The sequence below is a fragment of the Pleurodeles waltl genome, chromosome 3_1 (assembly GCF_031143425.1).
Source record: "Pleurodeles waltl isolate 20211129_DDA chromosome 3_1, aPleWal1.hap1.20221129, whole genome shotgun sequence".
Lineage (NCBI taxonomy): Eukaryota > Metazoa > Chordata > Amphibia > Caudata > Salamandridae > Pleurodeles > Pleurodeles waltl.
In genome coordinates, this window is record NC_090440.1 from 314,037,666 (window position 1) to 314,059,689 (window position 22,024).

The 22,024-nt window shown below is 40.6% G+C and overlaps 1 protein-coding gene across 1 annotated transcript in view; it reads left to right on the forward strand.

Moving 5' to 3' along the window:
- The window catches only part of MYO5C (myosin VC), a 717,152-nt gene that overhangs the window by 148,395 nt on the left and 546,733 nt on the right, over window positions 1-22,024 (forward strand). Inside the window, exons 6-9 of the mRNA XM_069222459.1 lie at window positions 1,975-2,118; window positions 4,790-4,871; window positions 4,951-5,058; window positions 16,946-17,052. Of these exons, the coding sequence (XP_069078560.1) occupies window positions 1,975-2,118; window positions 4,790-4,871; window positions 4,951-5,058; window positions 16,946-17,052 (441 nt within the window). The remainder of the gene's footprint in view (window positions 1-1,974; window positions 2,119-4,789; window positions 4,872-4,950; window positions 5,059-16,945; window positions 17,053-22,024) is intronic.

Here is a 22,024-nt window from a genome sequence, read left to right on the forward strand (position 1 = left end):
GCCTTATGAGTCTGGCGGTCTGAAGACCGTCAGACTCGCGGTGGAGGTCGTACCGCTGCGGCTGTGGTGGTCTGACCACTGCATTATGGCCCTTGCAGTCGGACAGCCAAAAGACCACTGTCTCCGCCAAGATCTTTGATCATGACAGGATGATGGTAGTCATAGTTGTAATCAGCCACGGCAGCAATGAAGTCAGTGCCGCTGTGCTGATTACAACCATGTTCTCTGCCAGCCTTTTTATGATGGTTCAAACACCATGAAAAGTCTGGCGGAGAGCAAGTGCTCGCCACCACAAGGGGGCCCCTGCCCTGCTCACGACATCATCGTGGGCAGTGCAGGGGACCCTCCCGAGCACCGCACTATCTGCCTTGCAGCATTTAGAGGATGCTAGGGGGGTCCCAAGTGCAGCAGCCGAGTCCAGTGCCACTGCACGTTTTTCACAGGGCTAATCGGCGGAAACCAAGGTTTCCCCCGGTCAGCCCAGGGAAAAAACATGTAATAGGGCAAGTGGGGAGCATTCCAGCACTGTAGCGGTCTCCTCATCAGCAGTTTGGCAGCCTGGTTTTTCCAGTAGCCCAACTCATATTCGGCCCCATAATATCAAAACTAAAAATAGTGTGATACAAAAACATTGTCTCAAAAATATGGAACACAAAATTATTGTTTTCCTATACCTACATTGGAAACTACAATGTTGTTGAAAAAAAATAACTTTTTACACTAATATCAAAAAATATATGCAAAAATATCGTTTTTAAGATATATATATATAAATATATACATATATACACACACACATATATATATCGTTAAAAATAGTAAACATTAAATATATTAGCATCTAACAATATACTGTAAATTAAATATATTTATATATATATATATATAAATATATATATATACTTATTTAAACTAACACACATATATATGTGTGTGCATATTTACACATATGTAATATAAAACTATTATTAAAATGATTGTATTTTTTATAATAATTTACTATTTTTAAAAATGTATTATTATAGCAAGTATATATATATATTTATTTATTTATACATGCAATTCCAACTAAGAAATAGAAACACGCTCACTCAGATTGCAATGCAGAAATAGATGAACTCTGGACAGAGACGCATTTCGGAAAACAAAACAATCTGTGCATGATGTTTAAGTAACACCCAGATGCAAAGAACAAACAACAAAGAAGCACTCGTGTTCAAACAGGTAACACCCCCAATGATCCTAAACCAAACATACGAGCACCACCTTAAAGTAGGACTGATTCCTAATCCTCCCGGGTAAAGAAGAAATACCTCATAACTATTTACAACAATTGTTGTAATCTAGCCAACAAATCAACGAAAAAATTAATCATAAAAGAAAATAGAAATAAAAACCAAGCGCATCATATCAACTGAAATAAGGTGTAATCTCATAACAGTACATCCACATTGCCATGCGAATAAATCACTAAGGGCCAGATGTAGCAAAGGTTTTTACCTATTCTGTGTCTATTGGAAAAAGTGTTTGTACATATGGCCCTAAATCCTCTGTAGAAAAAGATAGGTATCATAAACATTGTAATAATAATGACTAGGACCACACTGTCACAAAATTATTATACAGCCCCAGTGGGCGAAAAAGGTCATACTAAGTAAGAGTGATCTTCTCTGCCTCAGGACCAGCATAATCGCCAAAAGACAACAGTGATAGTGATAGGTAGAATACTTCATCATCATAAGGTCTGTGGTAAATGCTTCCATTCTGACCTCATTCACATCCCACAAAACCATGAATTACTTTTTTTTATAAGATTACCTGGAAGATAATTGTGTGATTGTTCCTGAATTTTAAGGTCAAATAAACACTTTCTAATACATTCCCTAACAAACATAAGAATGCACACGAGCTAAAGTCTTCAGTTAGGCACATTAACTAAAACTAAATCAGCATATCACTTGCATTATTTTATAGGCTATTGGTAATGCCAAAACCACAAGGAATGACAACAGCAGCCGATTTGGAAAATATATGGAGATCAGTTTTGACAAGAGATACCAAATTATTGGTGCGAACATGCGAACTTACCTGCTCGAGAAATCCAGAGTTGTTTTTCAAGTAAGTGAAATTATATCGTAGAAATTGTAATACGCATTATTTACTGTATAAAGGTGTAATATGGGCATGTGGAACAGTTGAGGAATTGAAAAAGTAGTTCCTGTTTCAGCTCGCATAAATGTAGGAAGATTGAAGAAAGGCTGTGGATTTGCCATGGTTAAGAATTATGTAGGACTCTGAGGTAGAAACCAGCTTTGGCCAACTGTCATTGGAGTGCGCTACAGTGTTTGTTGCAGTCAAACACTTTAACGTTTTAACCAAGTGCAAATCAGCCTTGGTACTCTTCCAGCAGGAAGAGTCCAGTGCAAACTACTAGGACACATTCGCACTGAATGAGAACATAAACAACCCCAGCCTAGTTGTAGCATTTTTAGGATTCATCAGTAAAGTGCATCTTCATGCTTATAAGACAGTGAGCTAATGAACACAGGTCTGGGCATAAAAGAAAAGTGATGGGTGAAATGCTTGATTAATCTCCGCCAATTGTAATTAATCTGGACTGCATTCCTTTCCATCAATTTTTTTGCACAAATGTGCCATTATAGATAGGTAGCAACAATAAGAAAATCAGCCTTGGTTCTGGTCCAATAGATATCCAACCTGAACAGCCAGAGTATGCACCATCTGAAAGGGACCATAAGCAATCCCAAACAAGTTTCAGCCAGGGCTATCCTTTTTCAAAGCAGCCTCGTTTGACTCTGGGCAGTCTTTAAAGTGAATCTCCATAGTAAACACTGTGCCTTTCTAGCACCAGTTCTTTATTGAGATTCAGTATAAAATGATAGAGTGCAGACGTATGTTAGCCAAAGAAATAACCCACAATTTGGCAGATACAACAGCTATATGCAAGGAATAACTGAGCACCAACCAACCTTAACAATTGTTATTTCTTTTGGAACTCTGTAATGTTTGATTTTTGCAAAATAGACATTGTTTTGGGATTTCGTTGCTAGCAGTAACGGGTAATGCATCATCTTTGGTAATATCCTGAGAATGTTAAATAAGTGATATACTGTTCAGGGGCACTGTAAATGCCTATGCCACTAGTGCTTAAACTGAGGCAAATTTCATGATGCTTCTATGGCAATAGAAGTTCTGAGTGAGATTCATATGAGGAAATACTGATGGATCCTTTTTTCAGAATTATGTTTTCTACATGGGCTCAAACATTTTTGAGAGGACAGGTGAATTAAAGACTGGGGCCATGTTGCAGTGTGGTCTATTACTAATTATTATTGGGTTGCGTAAACACAGCAATGCCATAACAACCATTGTAGAAGCAGGAATTATAATACCTTGTTACAACTGTGCTCTTTCTGTTGGTCTAAAAACACATAGAACTTGAATTTCTTCTGCTATTCCGATATTATTATTAAGTAATACTTGGTAAGGTATTTGCGCCTTCATAGAACAATATTTTTTCTAATTTTTATAGGGATCTGGATCAATAAGAATATGTACTTTGATGGGTAGTGTACCGCAAAAATCTGCATTTTATACAGCAGCAGCCTCTCCTTAAAGGTGGAGCGGCCCTGCACCCCCACCATTTTCCAAATAAGAAGAGTGTCTTTCAGACTGAGCAAAGCTCAGCCTGACAGACAATATTCTGTCCATGGTATCCATGTGCATTACATAAGCTAAATGCACACGTGTCTGGCTGCCTGAGCTGAACTCTGCCTGGTTAAAGATTTCACACCCTTGTGGGTGGACCTCCTCAGCTTGGCAAGGTGCTTGGAGGTTCTCCCCCTCATGACAAAGGGGCACGTCACAGATAGACCTGGAATCTTCAGTTTTAAGGCCTAAGTGTCCTGGACTGATTGTCCATAAGTGACACTCATCAAAGCGTGAGCTGCGGACAGCACTCTCACTGACCACATCCCATTCTGTGACAAGCAAGGGATTGCCACCTTCTCTAATTTGCTAACCCATAACAAGGCCAGCCGATTAGAGGAGGCGGCAGTCCCAACCCCCCAGGAACCACTGAGGCTTCCCTTCGGCCACGCAAGTTCACAGCTAGCAGCCAGTATGTATTTTTTAAATTTTTTTTATGTTTAGTGTGTGTTGTGTGTATGTATTTTTGTGCTTGGGTGCTGTGAATAAGTGTGTGCATGCGTATGTGAGCACACTAGGACACGCATCGGTGTGAGTATGTGTGTACGTGTGTGGCCTCCCCACCCCTCTATGCCCAAATTACAGGCTGCCACTGATTACATAGTAAGAGGAATCCGTGATTTTTGCTTACGTGCAATCAGTTTTCGACCACTTCGTCAAGTACAATAGTAGCTCTTCAGTGAAAGAAATAACTCCCGAACAGCACACCTGTGAAGTTCCTGTTTGTTTTTCGAAAACATTCCATGGCTCTTTGTCAGTCTCAAGCAGTTTTCTGCCAAGCACACCTCAAACATTATGCAATAATGTTTTGTTGTGGGCAGTAAATGATTTTGGGGCTGTAAGTGGATATGTTGCAGGAACGGCTGCCTTCCTCAAACGGAGTTTGCAACTTTTCACAGTAAATCTTTATTTAGGCTATTATTTTAGATGTAGTGCATTACTTACAAATTATTCTCTTGATTCTTTGTTCGACTAATTATTGTATTTTTATTTTGTTAACACGGACGTGTTTAACATTACACTTTTAACGTTTTCTTGTATTTTGTTGCATTTGTTTTAGTCAGAAAATGAGAGAAACTACCACGTATTCTACCAGCTTTGTGCGTGTGCATCGCTGCAAGAATTTAAGAATCTACACCTGGGTACGTCTGATTCGTTAGAGAACTTGGCTGATAATTTACTTGTACAGTGTGAGACATAAAATATTATTTTCATCTGTAGTGAGTGCAAATGAATTTAATTATACCAAACTGGGTGGAAATATAACTATTGAAGGAGTTGACGATAAAGCGGATATGAAAGAAACTCAGAAGACATTCAAATTGCTGGGTGAGTGACACAAACCTTTACTGTCTGTATAAAAATGTCATGCTTATCATTTCTCACACTCATAGCGCTCACGTTTGTAAATTCCTTTTACCCCTTATATTCAGGAATATGTTTGCAAAATCCAGGACTGAGTCAGGTTTGCTTTAAGACATACGTGCAGTCAAGTTAATACTTTTTTCCTCTTGCTTTTTAATTTAAGCATTTTCACGAAGCGCTACATATAGAGGCATACATGGTACTGTTCATCATGAAAAGGCTAAATTAAATAACGTACAGTAAAACAGGTATAATTTCTGATAAAGAGAGAAGTGACAAAGATGTGCTTTGAGGTGGGTGTGATAAAGAGACAGGGTTCAAGTCACAACCTTTTTTTAGCTTTGACTGCTTACTGCTTTAGCTGTTTGGAACGCCTCGCTTTATCAATTCTTAAAAAAGGTGCAAATAGAAGAGTTAGAGGGCGAGAGTGGGCGTTAGGTCAGCCCCCTTTAGCCACTGACTTTCATGTGTTTTGCTACTGCTTAGATGGACTGTCCAAGGTTACGCAGTTACAGTCCAAGGGTACACAAGGTTGCAAGGGGATCCCATTAGGCTTTGGTGATGGGACCATCAAATAACCCTTTTGCTATACTGCAGATGCAAAATATAGCTTGAGAATACAGTACATATATGTATATTTTTTCATAATCTTTTTATTAGTTTTCCAACCACGGAGTGGCAGTAGCTCTTGCTACAGATATAACATGTGGCAGTGCATATATTGTCAATACATATCAACAGTTCAGTTGTTTGAATCCAGCAGGCGAAATCCAGAATAAATAGTACATCTTTATCCTTATCCCCTTCTTCTCTCAGCATTGTAATGCCTTTCATTCCCATTGGCTGCAGGAACCCCCCAAATCGCCCTTGGTCTCTTCAATAAGCATGGTGCATCCGAGCATGGCTTAAGGCTCATTCCCTATGCCTCAGCCCACCCTCCCTATAACTTAGAATATTTTTTGAGCAACAACATTTTAATTGCTGATTTGTGGAATTTTTGTTTAGGAGATGCTTGATGTTTGGATGCTCTCTCATTAGACAATGTTCTCACTAATTGCTTTTGAGCTGTCATTCGTTTCGCTTTGCTGTTGTGGTAGTGTGAAAACATGTCGATTTTACATCATTGTGTTTTACAAAGTAAATATACGTGAGCATATTGGCTTTCCTAAAGATGCAAACTAAAATACTGACCCTTTGTCAAAAGTAACCACTATGCAACATGTTTATGCCTGCACATTTTAGGTTCACAACACACTATTCAAACGTAATATTATTTTTATAAACCTGCTCTTTGAGGTTATATCTTAGCTCTGATAATGCATCGTGTTCAGCAAATGGGTCCTACTTCCAGCATTAGCAATTGTTGGAGCCCATATTGTTGCTTTATTATGGAAGTCGGCTAGCCATTTTCAAACCCCTTCACATGAAGCTAAGCCCATTTGCGTTACCGGTGCTTGTTCTGAGTTTTTAGCTGTTGTTTAGATCACAGTCACATGCTGTATGATGCACATACTCATGGGAATAAATTATGAATGGGGCCCACAGTAAAAGAATAGACTCAATGGCTGCTGTTAAATGTGATCCTCAGTTAGGACGTGCTCATAGCTGGGAAAAGACCATGTCTCTCAGATAATCTAGCATTCAAAGCACATATTTAGAATTTTAAAACAAATTGCAATATGCTCTTGACTAAAGACAGTACACACTGAAGGTAACATGCATTACACTGCACCACTTCATAGCTGTGTTCCTTTGATGGATCCAGTGTTTGTCCCACAGCAACAGCTGTGAAATTCCATCGGGCTCCGTGAGGCCTTTGTTTTATTTATTATTTCACCCTCTAGTGGCAGAATGTTTTAATAGCCTTATATACAAAAACAAAGGGAGAAGGAGGTTGTGAGTCTGGGCCTGTCCTCCTTATAGCCTATATAACATTACAAAAGAGGCCCAGCTAAAAGAATCCTGTGGTAGTTCTTTTAGCTGGCCTGTTTTGTAATGCTGATAGCCTTATAGCCTGCTGTAGCTGGGCTATACCAGACAATAATGGCCTTTAACACTGGAGCGGGCCTTTAATGGCCAGTATAGCCCACTATGGTGGGCTATAAAGCTTTATAAAGCATTAAGGAATTCTGAGGTAGATATGGAATAGAAGTCAGAAAAAACTGAGTGTAGAAGAGATGTCACCAGACAGCTACAAGATGAGTAGGAGATAAATCGAGGCATTAAAGGCAGGCTTAAAAGGGGGGTAGCTGAGATTAAGGGTAAAAATATATTTGAAAAATGTTTTTGCATGTTGCTTAGCTCAAACTGTGTGTAAGTTGCAGATGAAGGATGCGTAGGAGTCGGAAATGTGTAGTAACCAAAATTGAGACCTATTTATAACCATAGCAGATGGATAAAGCTTATTTCAAAAGTTGATAGTATAATCACCATGGGTTTCCGATTACAATTTAACACAATTTTAAGTGATTCACAAAAAGTCTCAAGGATTAGGTGTTGTAAGTTATACACATTATATATTTGCATGTGATGTCCTAATAATTAGGAGATTAGTGTGTAGAAGGTGACACAAAAGCTTTCTAGTCAGTATTTTAATATGAACAATTGAATTTAAAAAGTGAAGAAAAACAATCACCATCAAATCAGGATGCAATGTTAGAAGTTAGACGTCGGACGTGCGGCTAAGATGGGCTCTGTAGCATCAGTTGCACTATTGATTTATCAGGGTTGTCAGTAATTTCCCAATGGTGTCTTATTTGTAAAACCTACCAACTGGAAGATGGAACTTAAGATAACAAATGACACTCAAAGGAGATAATCTATTAATCGTGTGGAAGGCGATTGATGACAGGATATGGAAACGTTTGTTGTGAAAGACTGGGTTATATGCAGGGGCGTAGCTTGTGGGGGTGTTTGGGGTGTTACACCCCTGTAATAAATGTATTTTCTGGAAAGTAGTGGGTACATGTGCTTTCAGTATGGTATGGTGAGGTGTCTCTTGGATTTTACGAGGAACTTTCACATAAACACAAGGGAAAACGCACACACACTCTCCCTCTCTACAGTGAAAGTCTTAAAAAATATTGTTTTGCGCCCTCCACCACATATTTTTTTTAATGTGGCAAAAGGTGCAGGACAAACACAATTCTTTAGTTAGTGTTGTGTTAATACTGCATTTATTAGCACACAATACCCTAGTTCTTTCAGGAAAGAAGTTAGTATATGAAACAACTCTCTCTGGTGGGCGGGTATCTTTTGTCTAGGCTTTATATCACACAGCATGTTGAATCTGTATTCCATTCTTTTACTTGTTACCCTTGAGTCTCCACTTCTGTCAAATATCATTCGCTGCTATATTCTTGGGCACTCCAATAACCTAAAAATAAACCCACGTTTGCAAAGATGAGTGCTTTACAAACATACATGAAATAAGGAAACTGGGCATGAAGTGTGATCAAATAACCTGGCCTCACAACACAGATTCGATACCTAGACTTGCAACAAACCAATGAACACTGGAATCAGTAAATAAATACTAATATCCTTTGTGAATGTGGCTCAGCTACACAATAAGTCGATGGAAGTTTTACAGATAGATTAGGGAGCATTGCAGTGGAGTTCTTGGGTGAAGCCAGGTCTGATTACTCAGTGGATGAATTCATTCATTGCAGAAATCAGTGCTTGACCCCATCATAACAGGTACAAATCTCAATGAGTACACTCAACATTTCACCCTTCTGAGGTAATGAAAAAGACACCACAAAGGTGTATTGGTTGAGACAGCTCCAAAAGCCCACAACGCAGCAAAGTGCTGCCAGGCTTGTATGGGGTTTAGCCCGGGAATAACTATATGACTTTGATGTATTACTTGCCCTATTTGGTGTGAAATTGAAATTAAAGACTATATCAAGCTTACAGCCTTGAGAAATCCCCGGGTAGATTACCATGTAAGGGGCGAAACACGTGTCGGCTGTCTCTATCAAATAAACTAAAGGATTGAATGATCATTTTGGCTATGCCTAAGGTTTCAATGATTCTGAAGATCTAAAGAAATGTTTATTTTGGGTGGTCCCCACCTAATCTTTCTCTACCACAAAGGTGTATAATAATTATCATTGGTAATTCAGTGGAGGGTTGCACTTCATGGTAAACTTGTCCTTTACAGAGGATGAGGCTGAAGAGGAGTATAGCCTGGAGCAGTCACAGCCCAGGCATCAACGTTACTGGGACTTCCTTTCATCAGGAAGGAAGGAAGTGAATGCCTACCATGTATGGCATACCAACCCATCGTTGCTCCATTCGGCTGAGCGAGAGAGTGAGCAGAACAGGGAGCTGCAGCTGAGGTGTCTCCATTGCTGCCTTACCCGGCTGCGGTACTCACAGGCTCCTACACTGCTTCTCTGTAGCGCTCCGGTTTGCCAGCATCATCTCATGCACGTTATGAGGTGGACATGCCCATCCCTCTTCTGCATTCCGCACCTGTTGCTGGAGCAAAGAGGAGGAGATTCAAGCAGATGCCGGCAGCACAGAGCAAGATGTGGTGGCCGACATTGGTGGTCATGGTTGAAGCGAGAGGTGGCCAGTAAGCAGCAGTGCTATTGGGAGCAGCAGTATTGGGAGCAATGGCCTCTCCTTTAATGTAACCCCTCTGTGACCATCCTGCATTCTGCTCCTCCTCTTTGCACCTGGTGTCTGGCCGCACTAATATCTGTAATGACACAACACACTGAACTAGTGAGGCACTTGGCGGGGGAGAAGGCCGATTGAATTCCTGAACTGCCGCAGTGCTGCGAAGGCTGACAGGGTGGAAACTGGGCAAAGAGTGGTAGGAAGAGGCAGTGAGTGACAAAGTGATAAAAACATCAAAATGCATCGAAAGCGGAGGCAGCATCAGGGTGTTGCCATTGTGGTTGAGCCTATTAGATGTGAAGGCAGCTGAATTAGGTACAGTGTGGCTTGTGTCTTTCCAGAGTTCTCCCTCCACTTCTCATGCGGATCATCTATCACTGCCACTGCTCCCCTCCTCCAGTATCAGAGAACTGCTTTACCTGAGTCCAGACGTAGTCAACTCAAAGGTTATGACAGCTTGCAAATCCCCTCTGACAGCAGTGGACGTCGAGGAGGAGGAGGAAGTTCGCATGATCACAACTATTGTGGCTGAATATGACCATCAGTACATCCCATTAGCGAGAGTTAAAGGGGACACGCTGATAGATCATCATTCTTGAGCCCCTGGGTCTCTGCTGCCAAGCCCCAGCAAAGTCAGAAGAGTCATAAGGGGTGAGGCTCTAATAAAAAGATTATCAGCCATTACCATGGCTAGCAGACCACATGCAGACAAACTGGAAACACAAATTAATGTGCTACAAACCTTAGGTATGTTCACAATGGCAACTGATGTCAAATTGGAGTGACTGGGCCAAGAACAAAACAGTGTATTGCAAATGTGACTCAATAGTGGATAAATTAGTTGTAACATTGAGGGTTCCTTGTCCATTTAATAAGCTGTACTTCCCAAATGGTGGCTATGTCATGTTTGGTGTCTTTGGAATTGTGGTGAGGAGTCCTGTTTATTGGTATAGTCGGGGTTTTGATCAAGTTATAAAAATTGCACTTTTAGAATATTGGCATTTTTCTGCCAGTGGCCCTTTTGTGCCTATAGCCTGGTCTGGGTCACATGACAGAATGCAGCTGACAATTAGACTTTGTGAATTCCTCACAAACATTCACACAGTAGAGGGATAATGTGTACCTGGATGGGCTGGGTCACATGACAGAATGCAGCTGACAGACTTTGTGAATTCCTCACAAACATTCACACAGTAGAGGGATTATGTGTGCCTGGATGGCTATCTGCTAGCAGGATGTGGGGTGGAGGTGATCCCAGCTCCACTTACAACTAAATAGTCTGTCCTCTGCCTTTACACAAAGGGTCGAACAAGCCTGCATTGACACTTCAGCCAGCTTGAAGCCAGGGCAGAAGAGGCAGGGGATTCCGTGCACTATGGAGCCACTGTCTAGAAACTTCTCCCACCTTTCAGAACCAGAGCACCAGGGTATATAGGTAGGACCTCAGTAACCAACACTTCAGTACACTCCTGGTCCTATGGATACTCTGCAAGGAAGGACTGCTGCTGTGCTGCTACAAGGACTGAAACTCTGCTGGACTGCTGCTCCAAAGGAACTGCTGCCCTGCTGTGCTCACCTGCTGCCCTCTTGCCTGGGGAAGAAGAACTGGACATGCAACTTCACCTTGGATCTAGGACTCCAGAGTAACCCAAAGGGCTAGCCTGCTGGCCCCCTGATCTAAGCATCAGAGGCATAAAAGGCCCCTCAACTAGCTTCTGGACCCAACTGCAGATAGGTCCTAACCTCAAAGTGGTGCCTCTTAGGTTCTGGACCCTTGGTGTGGCTCATGAGATCTTGAAATCAAGCTTTTGGGCTCTTACCAACTGCAAACGTGCTCTTTCACACTGGAACTGTGCAGCTCACACCAACATTCAGCATGAGCTGCTGCCAGCCTGTCTCTTTGCGTAGCAAGCATCAATTGTCCACAGAAGAGCGCCACTGGAAAGCTCAAGCCCACCTGTTGTGACGCCTGGTCTGCTCTTCGTGGTACGCCGACAACCCCCCGCGATGCTCTCCTTGATCCCGTCCACCCTCTCCAACGCAAAGGGGCTCTTAGCACAAAACCTGAGAAGGTAAAACTTCATCACGACTAATCTAGGACTCTGTCCGACCCACATGCCATTGTGGTCAGCCTAAACTTTTGATTTTGACCCAGTCCTGTGTGACCAGATAGCTGTGGTTGTCGATTTATGCTTTTAGGCACTGTTTCACAGTTTATTCTTTAAAAATATATAACTCTGGTTCTACTGATTGGATTTTAGTCAATTTGGTCTTGTTTTTTTTATTTTATTCTGCACTATTTTTGTAGTCTAGTCAGGGGTGTGGAATTTAATAAAATATCTACTGGTCCATGGGACAGGTTGCTTCTTAAATCTACTTGTCCTGTAAAAAAAATCTACTTATCCTTTTGGTACCATGTAGTGCGGCGACAAATTATGGCAGCAATATTATTATGTAAGAGCTCTGATAATAGCCTCTCTGATCTTGCCAGGCTACTAATATAGTAGGGCTTGAATACATGCAGTTTCAGTCCCTGCTATAGCAATTTCTTTTTTTACAACTTTCCGCAGTTCTACATACTGGGGCTGGAGGAAGCAGTAAGCAATAGTTCCAGGGCTGGAATGCCTTTGAGTCCCTGTAGACGGGTCTCGGAGACCGTGTCTAACTTACCCCGAATTCGCCATTACTCGGCAGACTCCCCGGAGAATATGTTGCGTTCCCCTGACAACGAGGGGACGCCACGCCGGAACAGCTACGACGACTTCCGGGTTCCGGGAGCAATACAAAAGACGGACAACGATCCGGGAAGCAGAGGAGACGCGACGGAGAAACAGTGCGTACAGGAGAGAACGCCAACCGAGAGAACAGAGTCACCGGCAGCCCCATCGAGGAAACAGGAGTTGGACCGCCGGAGGTGTACAGAACCGCGGGAAACGGCGAAAAGAGAGACGCCGGAGAGACGAGAGTACCGCCACGACCTCGGAGGGTCATGGCTTAACAAGGTACGGTCCCTCCTAGGGATAGGAGGATTACGGGGAATCCCGGGCACCGGGAAAGGCACGAGGGAGGCGGGAGAAAGTACGGGGAGGGTGAGTGAGACACAAGGGAAGGGGAAGGAAGGGAACCAGGCACTTTATGGACACCAGGAACCCTGAACCCCACCACTGACCACCCCCTCACGGACTCACCCTGCTTGCTGCTTCTTCCCCCACGAGCACAATAAACAGCCCGGTTCCACAGAAGGACTTACCTGTTCCTTTCTTTTCCCTTCATGCCCGGAGTTCGAGGGAGACGCCCACATCCTTCCCAACCAGGACCGACCAGAGGGAGAAGAAACCTAAAGGAAAAGGGAAAGAAATTGAGAAGAGCAGAAAAACAAGGCTTCCCAAATATATAAAAACATTGAATAAGAGAATGTCCTGTGAATAAAACAGAGAATAAAACTTCAAATATAAAAAGCAGATACCCCTTCTCTGACTCTACTTGATCCGCTCGTAACGCAGCCTACCGCAGTCCCCAAACCTACTAACTTGCATTAAGGTTTTTCACTAGCTCTTCTCTCATCTTGTACCATAATGAGAATGGTTGGAAATTTACTTCTGACAGTGACAGAAGCAGAAGTTCTTCCAGGGTTGGGAAGAAAGTGGTTGGAAGGAAAGTGAACTTGTAAATGCTCAATAGATTTGCACATGAGTAAATCTACATATGCATATTTGCTCGTGCTAAAATACAGTTCACAAATATTTTCTAGGAGTACGATTTCCTGGTCTACTTCTGTAAGTTCTTCTGAATTCATGAAAGCCACTAATTCAAAGACATATACCATGGGTGCACTTTTGTGACTTTCTTTAAGAATTGGGTCCCTAAATAGGTCTGGCGTTAACAAAGACATTTCTGTTTTTATTAAACTTCAATTTCTCTCTCTATCTATTGGCTGGCTTTACTGTGAGTGATCACATTCTGCTCTTCCACAAGGAGCATATTGCCACACAAAGTAGTTTTCTTCAGTGCCAGGAACTACTGTGGCAATCAGTGGCATAATGAAATTGGAGGAGGCCCCCATGCAAAGAACATGGAGGGCCCTCCCTCCAGACTCACTCAGGGAAGGTGCTATGCTGATGGGGCCACCTGGAGGGGTATCCCGCACTGCAAGGGCTGCGGGCCTTTGTTACACCACTAGTGGCAACGTGTCCTTTTTGAGACAAAAAAAACATTTTTGCTTTTTTGCCAGTGTTTGTTACAATGGTGAAGGCCTGGCAGCTCACACAACAATGAAGTGTTACAAAAGCCATGTCAGAACAAGACACACACTGACGACGCCAAAAGACTCACAACAAATGTTGGATCGGTTAACTTCACCAGTGGTTGTTTGTTTTTATGCTTCCCATGATCTTGTTGAAGAAGGTTACACTGATTTTCCACTAGGAATATTTTTTTGAAATCCTGGCATGCATCAACACATTTTACTAAATGACGCTTCAAAGTAATAGAACCTAAAATTTCATAGTTTTTTTTCCTACTTGCATTTTTGCAGAACATTTTATTTTGAAAACAAAGAATCATCACTCTTGTTACAAGCTTCTGCAAACATCTGGATCTCATCTAGGAGCATTATACTTAGCCTCATTTTGTTAAACCTTTTCAGCGTGTGCACACTTTTTTAATTTTTTTTTTACTGGAACCACTTCAATAGCGCAGTGTGGCCTTAAAAAGTTTATTTACAGCGCTCAATATTAATAAAATAAATGCTTTTCATTAATGAACCATAAATACAAGTTAGAACAGCATCAACATATGGACACTCATTATCTCAACTGCGGACAGTTCCCTTCTCTGTAAACTGGCAGCAAAAGGGTTTGTGCTACAGGGGGTTGGGCCTACTTGTCCCACTGACAAAATACATATGAAAACTTGTTGTCCTTGACCCCAAACAATATGTCCCGGGTGTCGGGCTATAGGAATTCCACATCCCTGCTAGTGTGGGATCTTTTTGTGTTGTGTTTTCATTGTTTTACTGTTTGAAGTGTTGCACAAATACATTACAAGTTGCCTCTAAGTTAAGCCTGACTGCACTTTGCCAAGCTACTAAGGGGTTGAGCAAAGGTTAATTTGGGGTTTGCTTGTGCCTTACCCTGTCTAGGATTGTGGTTTCTGCTTGACCAGGGCTCACATACACCTGTCAACCAGTACCCCAACAGTAGGTAAGTGTTTTGCTGTTGGTCACTTTCTCCTACCAACCTTACGAGTAGAATTTAAATGTGATGATTCTTGTTAGGCCCTATTGAGATGGAATGCGTATTGTTTTGACAACTGTATTTTTGGATATGGGTAATTTTATAAATGTATGTCTGACGGTTGCTAGTTTATGTGTACTTCTGGAAACCTGGGTTGTGCACAGTGTCAAGCCATTGGTAAAGGCTTACATGCCTTATCAGTTCACTGGGAAAAGCTATGTCAGGTTCCCTTTGTGTGATCTGTTTATAATAAAAAGTTATGACAGATTGTTTTTGTGAAAAACATGCTCTAAAGGCTACAGGTTGTTAAGGGTGTTTTGTTAATGCACTGTGCTAAAGCCTGCAGGCAGATATTTTGTTACACAAAATCTCACAGATTACTGTAGGAGGAAAGGGCTTTGGTGTTAGCGACCCACCAGAAGAAACTGTGGGTTTAGGTGATTTGCACTATGGTAATCCTTATTATCTTCTATCAGTAAGATTTTGGACAACTGTATTTTGTGCATGTTTGTAACTTTATTATGGTACACATGATGGTGCCCTGTGGGAAGGTTTATGATCACTTGCATACATTCACAAGAACATTAGTGTGGTTCATTGTCAGGGTGGGTTGGCCAGTCCTTTTAATTTTCTTCTTTTTTGGTTTCCCTTTCATCTCTTTGCTTCTTCTCTTTGTATGTATTTTAATGTGTCTTAAAGGGATACTACAGCTCTCCAAGCAGTGCTTAAGGGTGGTTTGCTTGCTGCTCATTTCATTGCTGTGTGCTGCATCCCATGTGACCACTTCCTGTAAATCAGGAGACTGTTATGAGGTGCTGCTGTCCATAGTGTATCATTGTTTTACCATTCCAAGAAGTTCAACATGTTTGTTTTCAATGTGGCTGCTGTCCTTAAACCTTAAAATACCGAAAGGCTATTTACAATATCTTTGCAAGACTGATACCAGCTGCTGGTAGTATCAGTGGTTTTTCATTGCAAACATATACCCGTTGTGTTTAGAAGGCAGCTTGTTTTATTTTTTTCGTTTTGTATTCTTTTAATTTATCTTGCATAAGTTGTGGGCTTTTTATGTGTTTTATTGTGGTTGTTTCAGAGGACAAATGCAAGATTGCGACAGTTGATTGATGAACAGATTCATGAATCAAAAGATAATTGACATAGTGCATGTATGATTACGTATTGAGTGCCTAAACCTTTCAATGACACAAAATACTCCTATTCGTAAGGCAGAGCTGTTGGCATTGACATTGCTTGTTTTATTATGCAGATGTAGCAATTACGCAGAGAAATCCACAGGCTGTAAGTGGATGAGGGAAACATGCGAAGAAGCATTGAAGGTTTGACAAGCTGTTACTGGCTTTAAGAAGGAGGTCAGAGAGTGATTAGTGAGGTTGAGGCTTGGCATCCCTCTTTTCTGTATTCCTAGATTTTTAGCTTCAACAAACCCCCAGGCCACCACTTGTCTGCAATAAAACATTGTGACATTTGGACTCTTTGTCAAAATATGTGGGGGGATCTAAAGTTCACTAAAATATTCCACAACTGATGTTAGAACAGTAAATCAGCTTGCTGGACAATTTTGAGGAAAGGTACACTTTCCCCTAGGTATTCCTGTAGTGAATTATAATAGTATGTTAGCATTTCCAGTGCCTTCAAAATTACCCGCTGCTCCAAGGGTGCATATGAAGGCAAGAACCTCAAGGCCCAGGGTGCCTAAAGGGCTAATGGATATTGCAGCCTAAGAACGTGCCACCAGTTCATCTAGAGTGACTTGTTTGTGCACGAATACTGTGTGATTGGTACCTTACTGCTTCTTTGAAACATTATTTATCTTTCTTGTTCATTTTATTTATAAACTGTAGACTAACAAAATGCAAACACGTTGTTAAAGTGTTTAAGTACCGAATAATGTTACAGCTAGGCATGCAGAGTCTCTTTCATCTGTGAAGTAAACACAATCTAACTATGTTCAGTTTGATTTTCTTTAGGCCTGAAGGAGGACTTTCAAATGGATGTTTTTAAAGTACTGGCTGCCATTTTGCATTTGGGCAATGTTAACATCAAAAAAGTTGGAGATGATCGGTCTTCTGTCAATGTAAGAAAAATATCATCTGACAGTTATTGATTGAAAGAAGTTACTTACAATCTGGTGTTTATAATATAATCTACATATACTAATATTTCAACTAAACCCAGAAATATCTTGTGACTCACACTCAACAATAAATCCTGTAATAATTGTGTAACTTGTATAATGGTAAGTCATCCTGCTAAGCAAACTGAATCATCAATTTTGTGTAATAGTTGTGTAATCAGTTTATGAAAGCATCTATTTCAACTTAAATTAATCCTTTTGATACTTTTAATGTAGGCATTGCATCTTTCAAGCATTGCTAATCATGGTTTTCCAGAAGAGAGCTCTGGGAAGAAGAAGCTACTCCAGTCATTTTCATAAGCATGGTGTGGTGTAATGGCTATATAAGCTGCAGATAGCAAGGAGAAAGAGAGACATGAGATTCCCATAGTTACGCTACCCAAAGGGCTCCACTCTGAAGATCACCAGACCTGCAGTAGTTACGGGGTTAGATCGCTCAGCAACCAGCCATCACAGGGAAAAAAATCCACCAGGAGAGCAGAGAGAATTAGACTCATAGATTAGGGATGTTTGGTAAATTATATTTTGGGTATACATTGTGATCATTCTCCTGATATGTTATTTCTAATTTGTCCGGTCTTATGGTGATAGTTCTAAGAAACAAGATTTATATTTGATCACAATTAATAATCACTAATCATTGTATACAACTTATTGTTTAGGGATGGGGTGTGTAGTAAAGCTCTATATTATGCCCAACTTGAGCTTTTTTGACAGATCTGTTTTCATCTTAGCATCCTCAATATTTCTAGGTATGGCACTTCTCCGCAGTTATGTAAGTCGCAATCACATCTCTTGAGATTTCTGTGATGACTAACAGGGTATTATAGCCGTCCACCAGTGGTGATTGGCTTTAACGTGTGACCTTTCTCCTTTATTTGCATACCTCAAAGAAACTTTAAAGTCTAGAAACTACTGTTTCAGGAAGATCTAAATTGAAAACCACAGTTTCCAGACTGACAAAGAAATAATTCAACTTGATGGCAGAGCAGCATCAATAACACAAAGTAGGAACTGAAATTTTGCCTCTGCTGGTCTATACATTGACATAATTCAAGTATTCAGATTTAAAAACGTAAAAGTGCAGCATATTCCAGAATTACCACAAAGTTAGAGAAGAAAAGTTATAGCAGTCCTGATAAAACCTGTCTGAATGCATTTCACTTTTTGATTAGCTGAGTTGGTGGTATAACTTAAAAGTTGTTGGTTATAAAACTGTACCTTAAATTCTACAAAGCAAGTTATGTGAGTGAGAGGACGCCTCCCTCCAAGAGGGGTCCCTCTGGTGTACACTTTTTGAACAACTGTTCTGAACCTGTGGTCTGTGGACCCCTGAGCACCTGCAAAGCCTGTTCAGGGGTTCCTTGACTGTTTAAAAACAATTACATCTTAGAGGATTAATTAATACAGTATGTACTCACTCAAAAAAAGCCAAACGTAAAATAACAAATTTAGAAAACAGTCTGAATCTGAAGGAATTTGAAATTGGATGCTAAAACTGAATAAGTTGGTATTCTTAAGACTGAAAACATAATGTGGTATGGCCGCCTGGTGCTGGTTTTAGGTTAAACATGCTTTGCCTTTATCTCTCCTGTCCTTTAAGTTGGGACAATCAGATAAGTCAGCTGAAGGCAAAGTAAGCTTAGATACTTTGAATGTGGTGGGCCCTTTGAAATTAGTAGGTCTTCGCTCTGTTACGAGGCAAAAAACTAATTAAGCCTTTTGGATGCCAAAAAGGGGGTGAATAGCAACACTCTCCATAGGGGCAATATGAATGTATGCCCCCTCCCTAGGCATGCCTTGTTAGTTTTTGATCTTCTTGCAGGACCATATTTAGATTTTATGTTTATCACTGAGACGTGGCTTAAGGATTTCTCCAATCCGGATATTGTCCTGCTATCGCTGTAGGGTATTCTGTTCTCCATTGTGATAGAAAGGAATCTAGAGCAGGTGGCCTGGCCATTATTTTGGAGACTCATTTCTGTGTTCAATATTCCAATGTAGATAATTTAAAGGGAGTCTCAGTTTCTGTTTAAAGATCAGCCAATCAAATTCTTCTTCTAGGGTTTTTATTATATCCTCCCCAGACCATGTTCGAAGCTCTTGTACTCACTAGGAAATGTACTCACTTCTCATCTAGTACAATATTCAGTTGGCATATTGATGATATAATCAATTTAACTGCTAAGACATTAATAAATAACCTAGCTGTTTTTAATCTCTCTCAGCAGGTGGTACCCATGTGGCACGTCACACACTAGATTTAAGTTTACAAATCATCCTTTTTTTACAATCTGGCCCACCTTAAGCTCAGGTGTTGTCAGATCATATGCTCATTCCTTTTCAATTAACGGTTGAGCACCATTGAACAGTTGGTAGACCAATGTGCATGGAGGTCATGGGTTTGTGAAAGTGGAGAATAAAGTTGTGTTCTAGTTTCTGCTGTCATCTGACTCACCTCCCACCAACTTTTACCAGGGAGTTAACTAAGGATATGGATTTATTTAATGTTTGGATTACTGAGGCCATAGGTGATTTAACTCTAATATGCCTTGGTCTTAAATGCTCTGTTCCATCTGCTCCATGGGATTCGTCTTCTTTGGTGAAGAAGAGATCAGCCTATAATTAACTGGAAAGAGAATGGAGATCTCATTACAGTTCAGAAGACAATGCTGAGTATAGATTTGCTATACAAATATAACATAAGTTGATAAAGGAAGCCAAAGAGGCCTATTTCACTTCGCAAATTGAAGTCGTGAACAACGATTGCTTCTTCCTAAAGTCTCTACGACTAAAATTCAGCCTTCTCAAACCCTTTGTGGCAGTCTGTCTGGATTGTTTGAATGGAAGATTGAATCAATTCGGTCTAGGTTTGTCAGTGATAAAGCTGAGTCAGTGAGTTCACTAGCTCTTCTGTCACTTCTAGTTCCAAATTTCCAAATTCATAATGGCCGATTTTCAGTTGATTTTTCAGCAATCTGAACAGGCTATTCAGCTCTGTAAAGCTGTTTCACTTATGAATCTCTGCCCTCTGGCAATTCTTTGGAAGGCTGTGGATATTATAAATCCTTTTAAAAAGTATTGTCTAAATGCCTCATTAACATTGGTTTTAGTATCGGAGATATGAAAATTGGCTATGGTCAAACCCCTGCTGAAGAAACAGTCTGCTGACCTGGATATCCTACCTAATTTCAGACCCATTCCTTTGCTGCTTGAATCTGCAAACTTGTTAGTAAAGTTAGTTAATGAACAATTAATGGGCTATTAGAAAGATTTAGGATTCTACATTAAACGCAATCAGATTTCAGGCCCAGACATTCCACTGGATCTGCCCCCCTTGAAGTGTCTCAATCAGTAAAGATGTGTTTCTGCAGTTTCTTGCCAACATTAATATGTGCGGTCAGGCTTGGTCCTGGTTTCAATCTGTCCATGCAACTAGGAAACATGTGGTTACCATTGATCACTTCACTATTTACCATTTACATGTCCATTCAGTTTCTCTTATTGAATGATATGGAATCTCCACCACCTCATATGTGGATGATACTTGGTTGATCCTGTCTTGGGATAAGGATTTGTTCAGTTCCGAACAAACCTTCAAGATTTGTTTTACCCAAATCATCTGTTGGATGGAATGTAAACCCTGAAGTGTAACACGGACAAAACTGAAAATCTTCTGTTCAGGAAGAATAATATGTCCTGTGGTCTAGACTGGTGGCCTAGTGATCTTGTGAGTCTGCCCCCCCACACCCGCCAAAGACAGCTGCTAGGAACATAGGAGTTAAATTTGATTGTGATTTATCCTTTCGGCCACAATTTCTAGCAGTATCTGTAGTCTGCTTTTCTCTTATCAAATCTTTCAAAAGGTTCTTTGAATTTCTTCATTTGGCAGCAAGAAAAACGGTAGCCCAGGCTCTTATTACCTCATGCTAGACTGGTGCTTAAGCTCCTGCATAGGAGTTCTGTGCCCGAGGGGCTCATGACTCTCCACTGGTTCCCAGTACAAATACAAATTCCATTCAATCCCTGACCAATATTTTTAGAGCCTTTCATCGAACAGTGCCAAAACATCTTTCAGACTAATTTATGCATTACAGTACGCAGAGAATTTTAAGATCAACAAATACCAATCTCCTTTGAACCCTGATAACAAGAGGAGAAAGATTCTTTGCCATGCTAGGAGCTAAAGCGTGGAATCAGCACCCTTGTTCTTTGAGATGAGCGGAAAATGAGATAGCTTCAGAAAACACCTGGCTTATCTCTTTCTCAGATGTCATTTTGGTTAGTTCATTTACGATATTGGTCCTGTCCCTTTTCCTTACTTTGTTCTTTTTCTTTTTAGCAGTTGACTTAGGTGAATGGTGCTGCATCTGGCATATCACTAGAATGCTCTGTTTCAATAGCAGTGTGCTTTAGAAATAACATTAGTTCAGTAATGGTGGCCTCAACTGAAACCCTGATATTCATTGACAAAAAAGGAGCATACATTCAGAGCATTAAAAGTGAATAAGTGACGTAACATACCACTTAATCTTTTAGAAATAAAACCACATTTTGAAAAGCTCCAACCGTCCCATCGAAATTAAAAATTTGATTTTGTATTTTTTGTGAATTATATTACTTCATAATTTGTGTATTTGTTCGATCTATACTTGTTTCTGTATTTCTGTGTATTGTTTTGCAGTTCTAATTGTAGACATTTCTCAGGATAAGGTCCCCAACTTCCATGATTCATTGAGGTCCCCAGAAATCAAAATGTTAGGAACCACTGCCTTTTAAATTATTTTAAGAATTGGGCCAAAGTTTTACACTTTCCAGAATAAGTTCCATAACTTTTCACAGGTATTTCTGAAGGAAAACATAAAATATTTCAAATTATTCATGCTCTTTCAAAGCCAGCCTTGCTATTCCA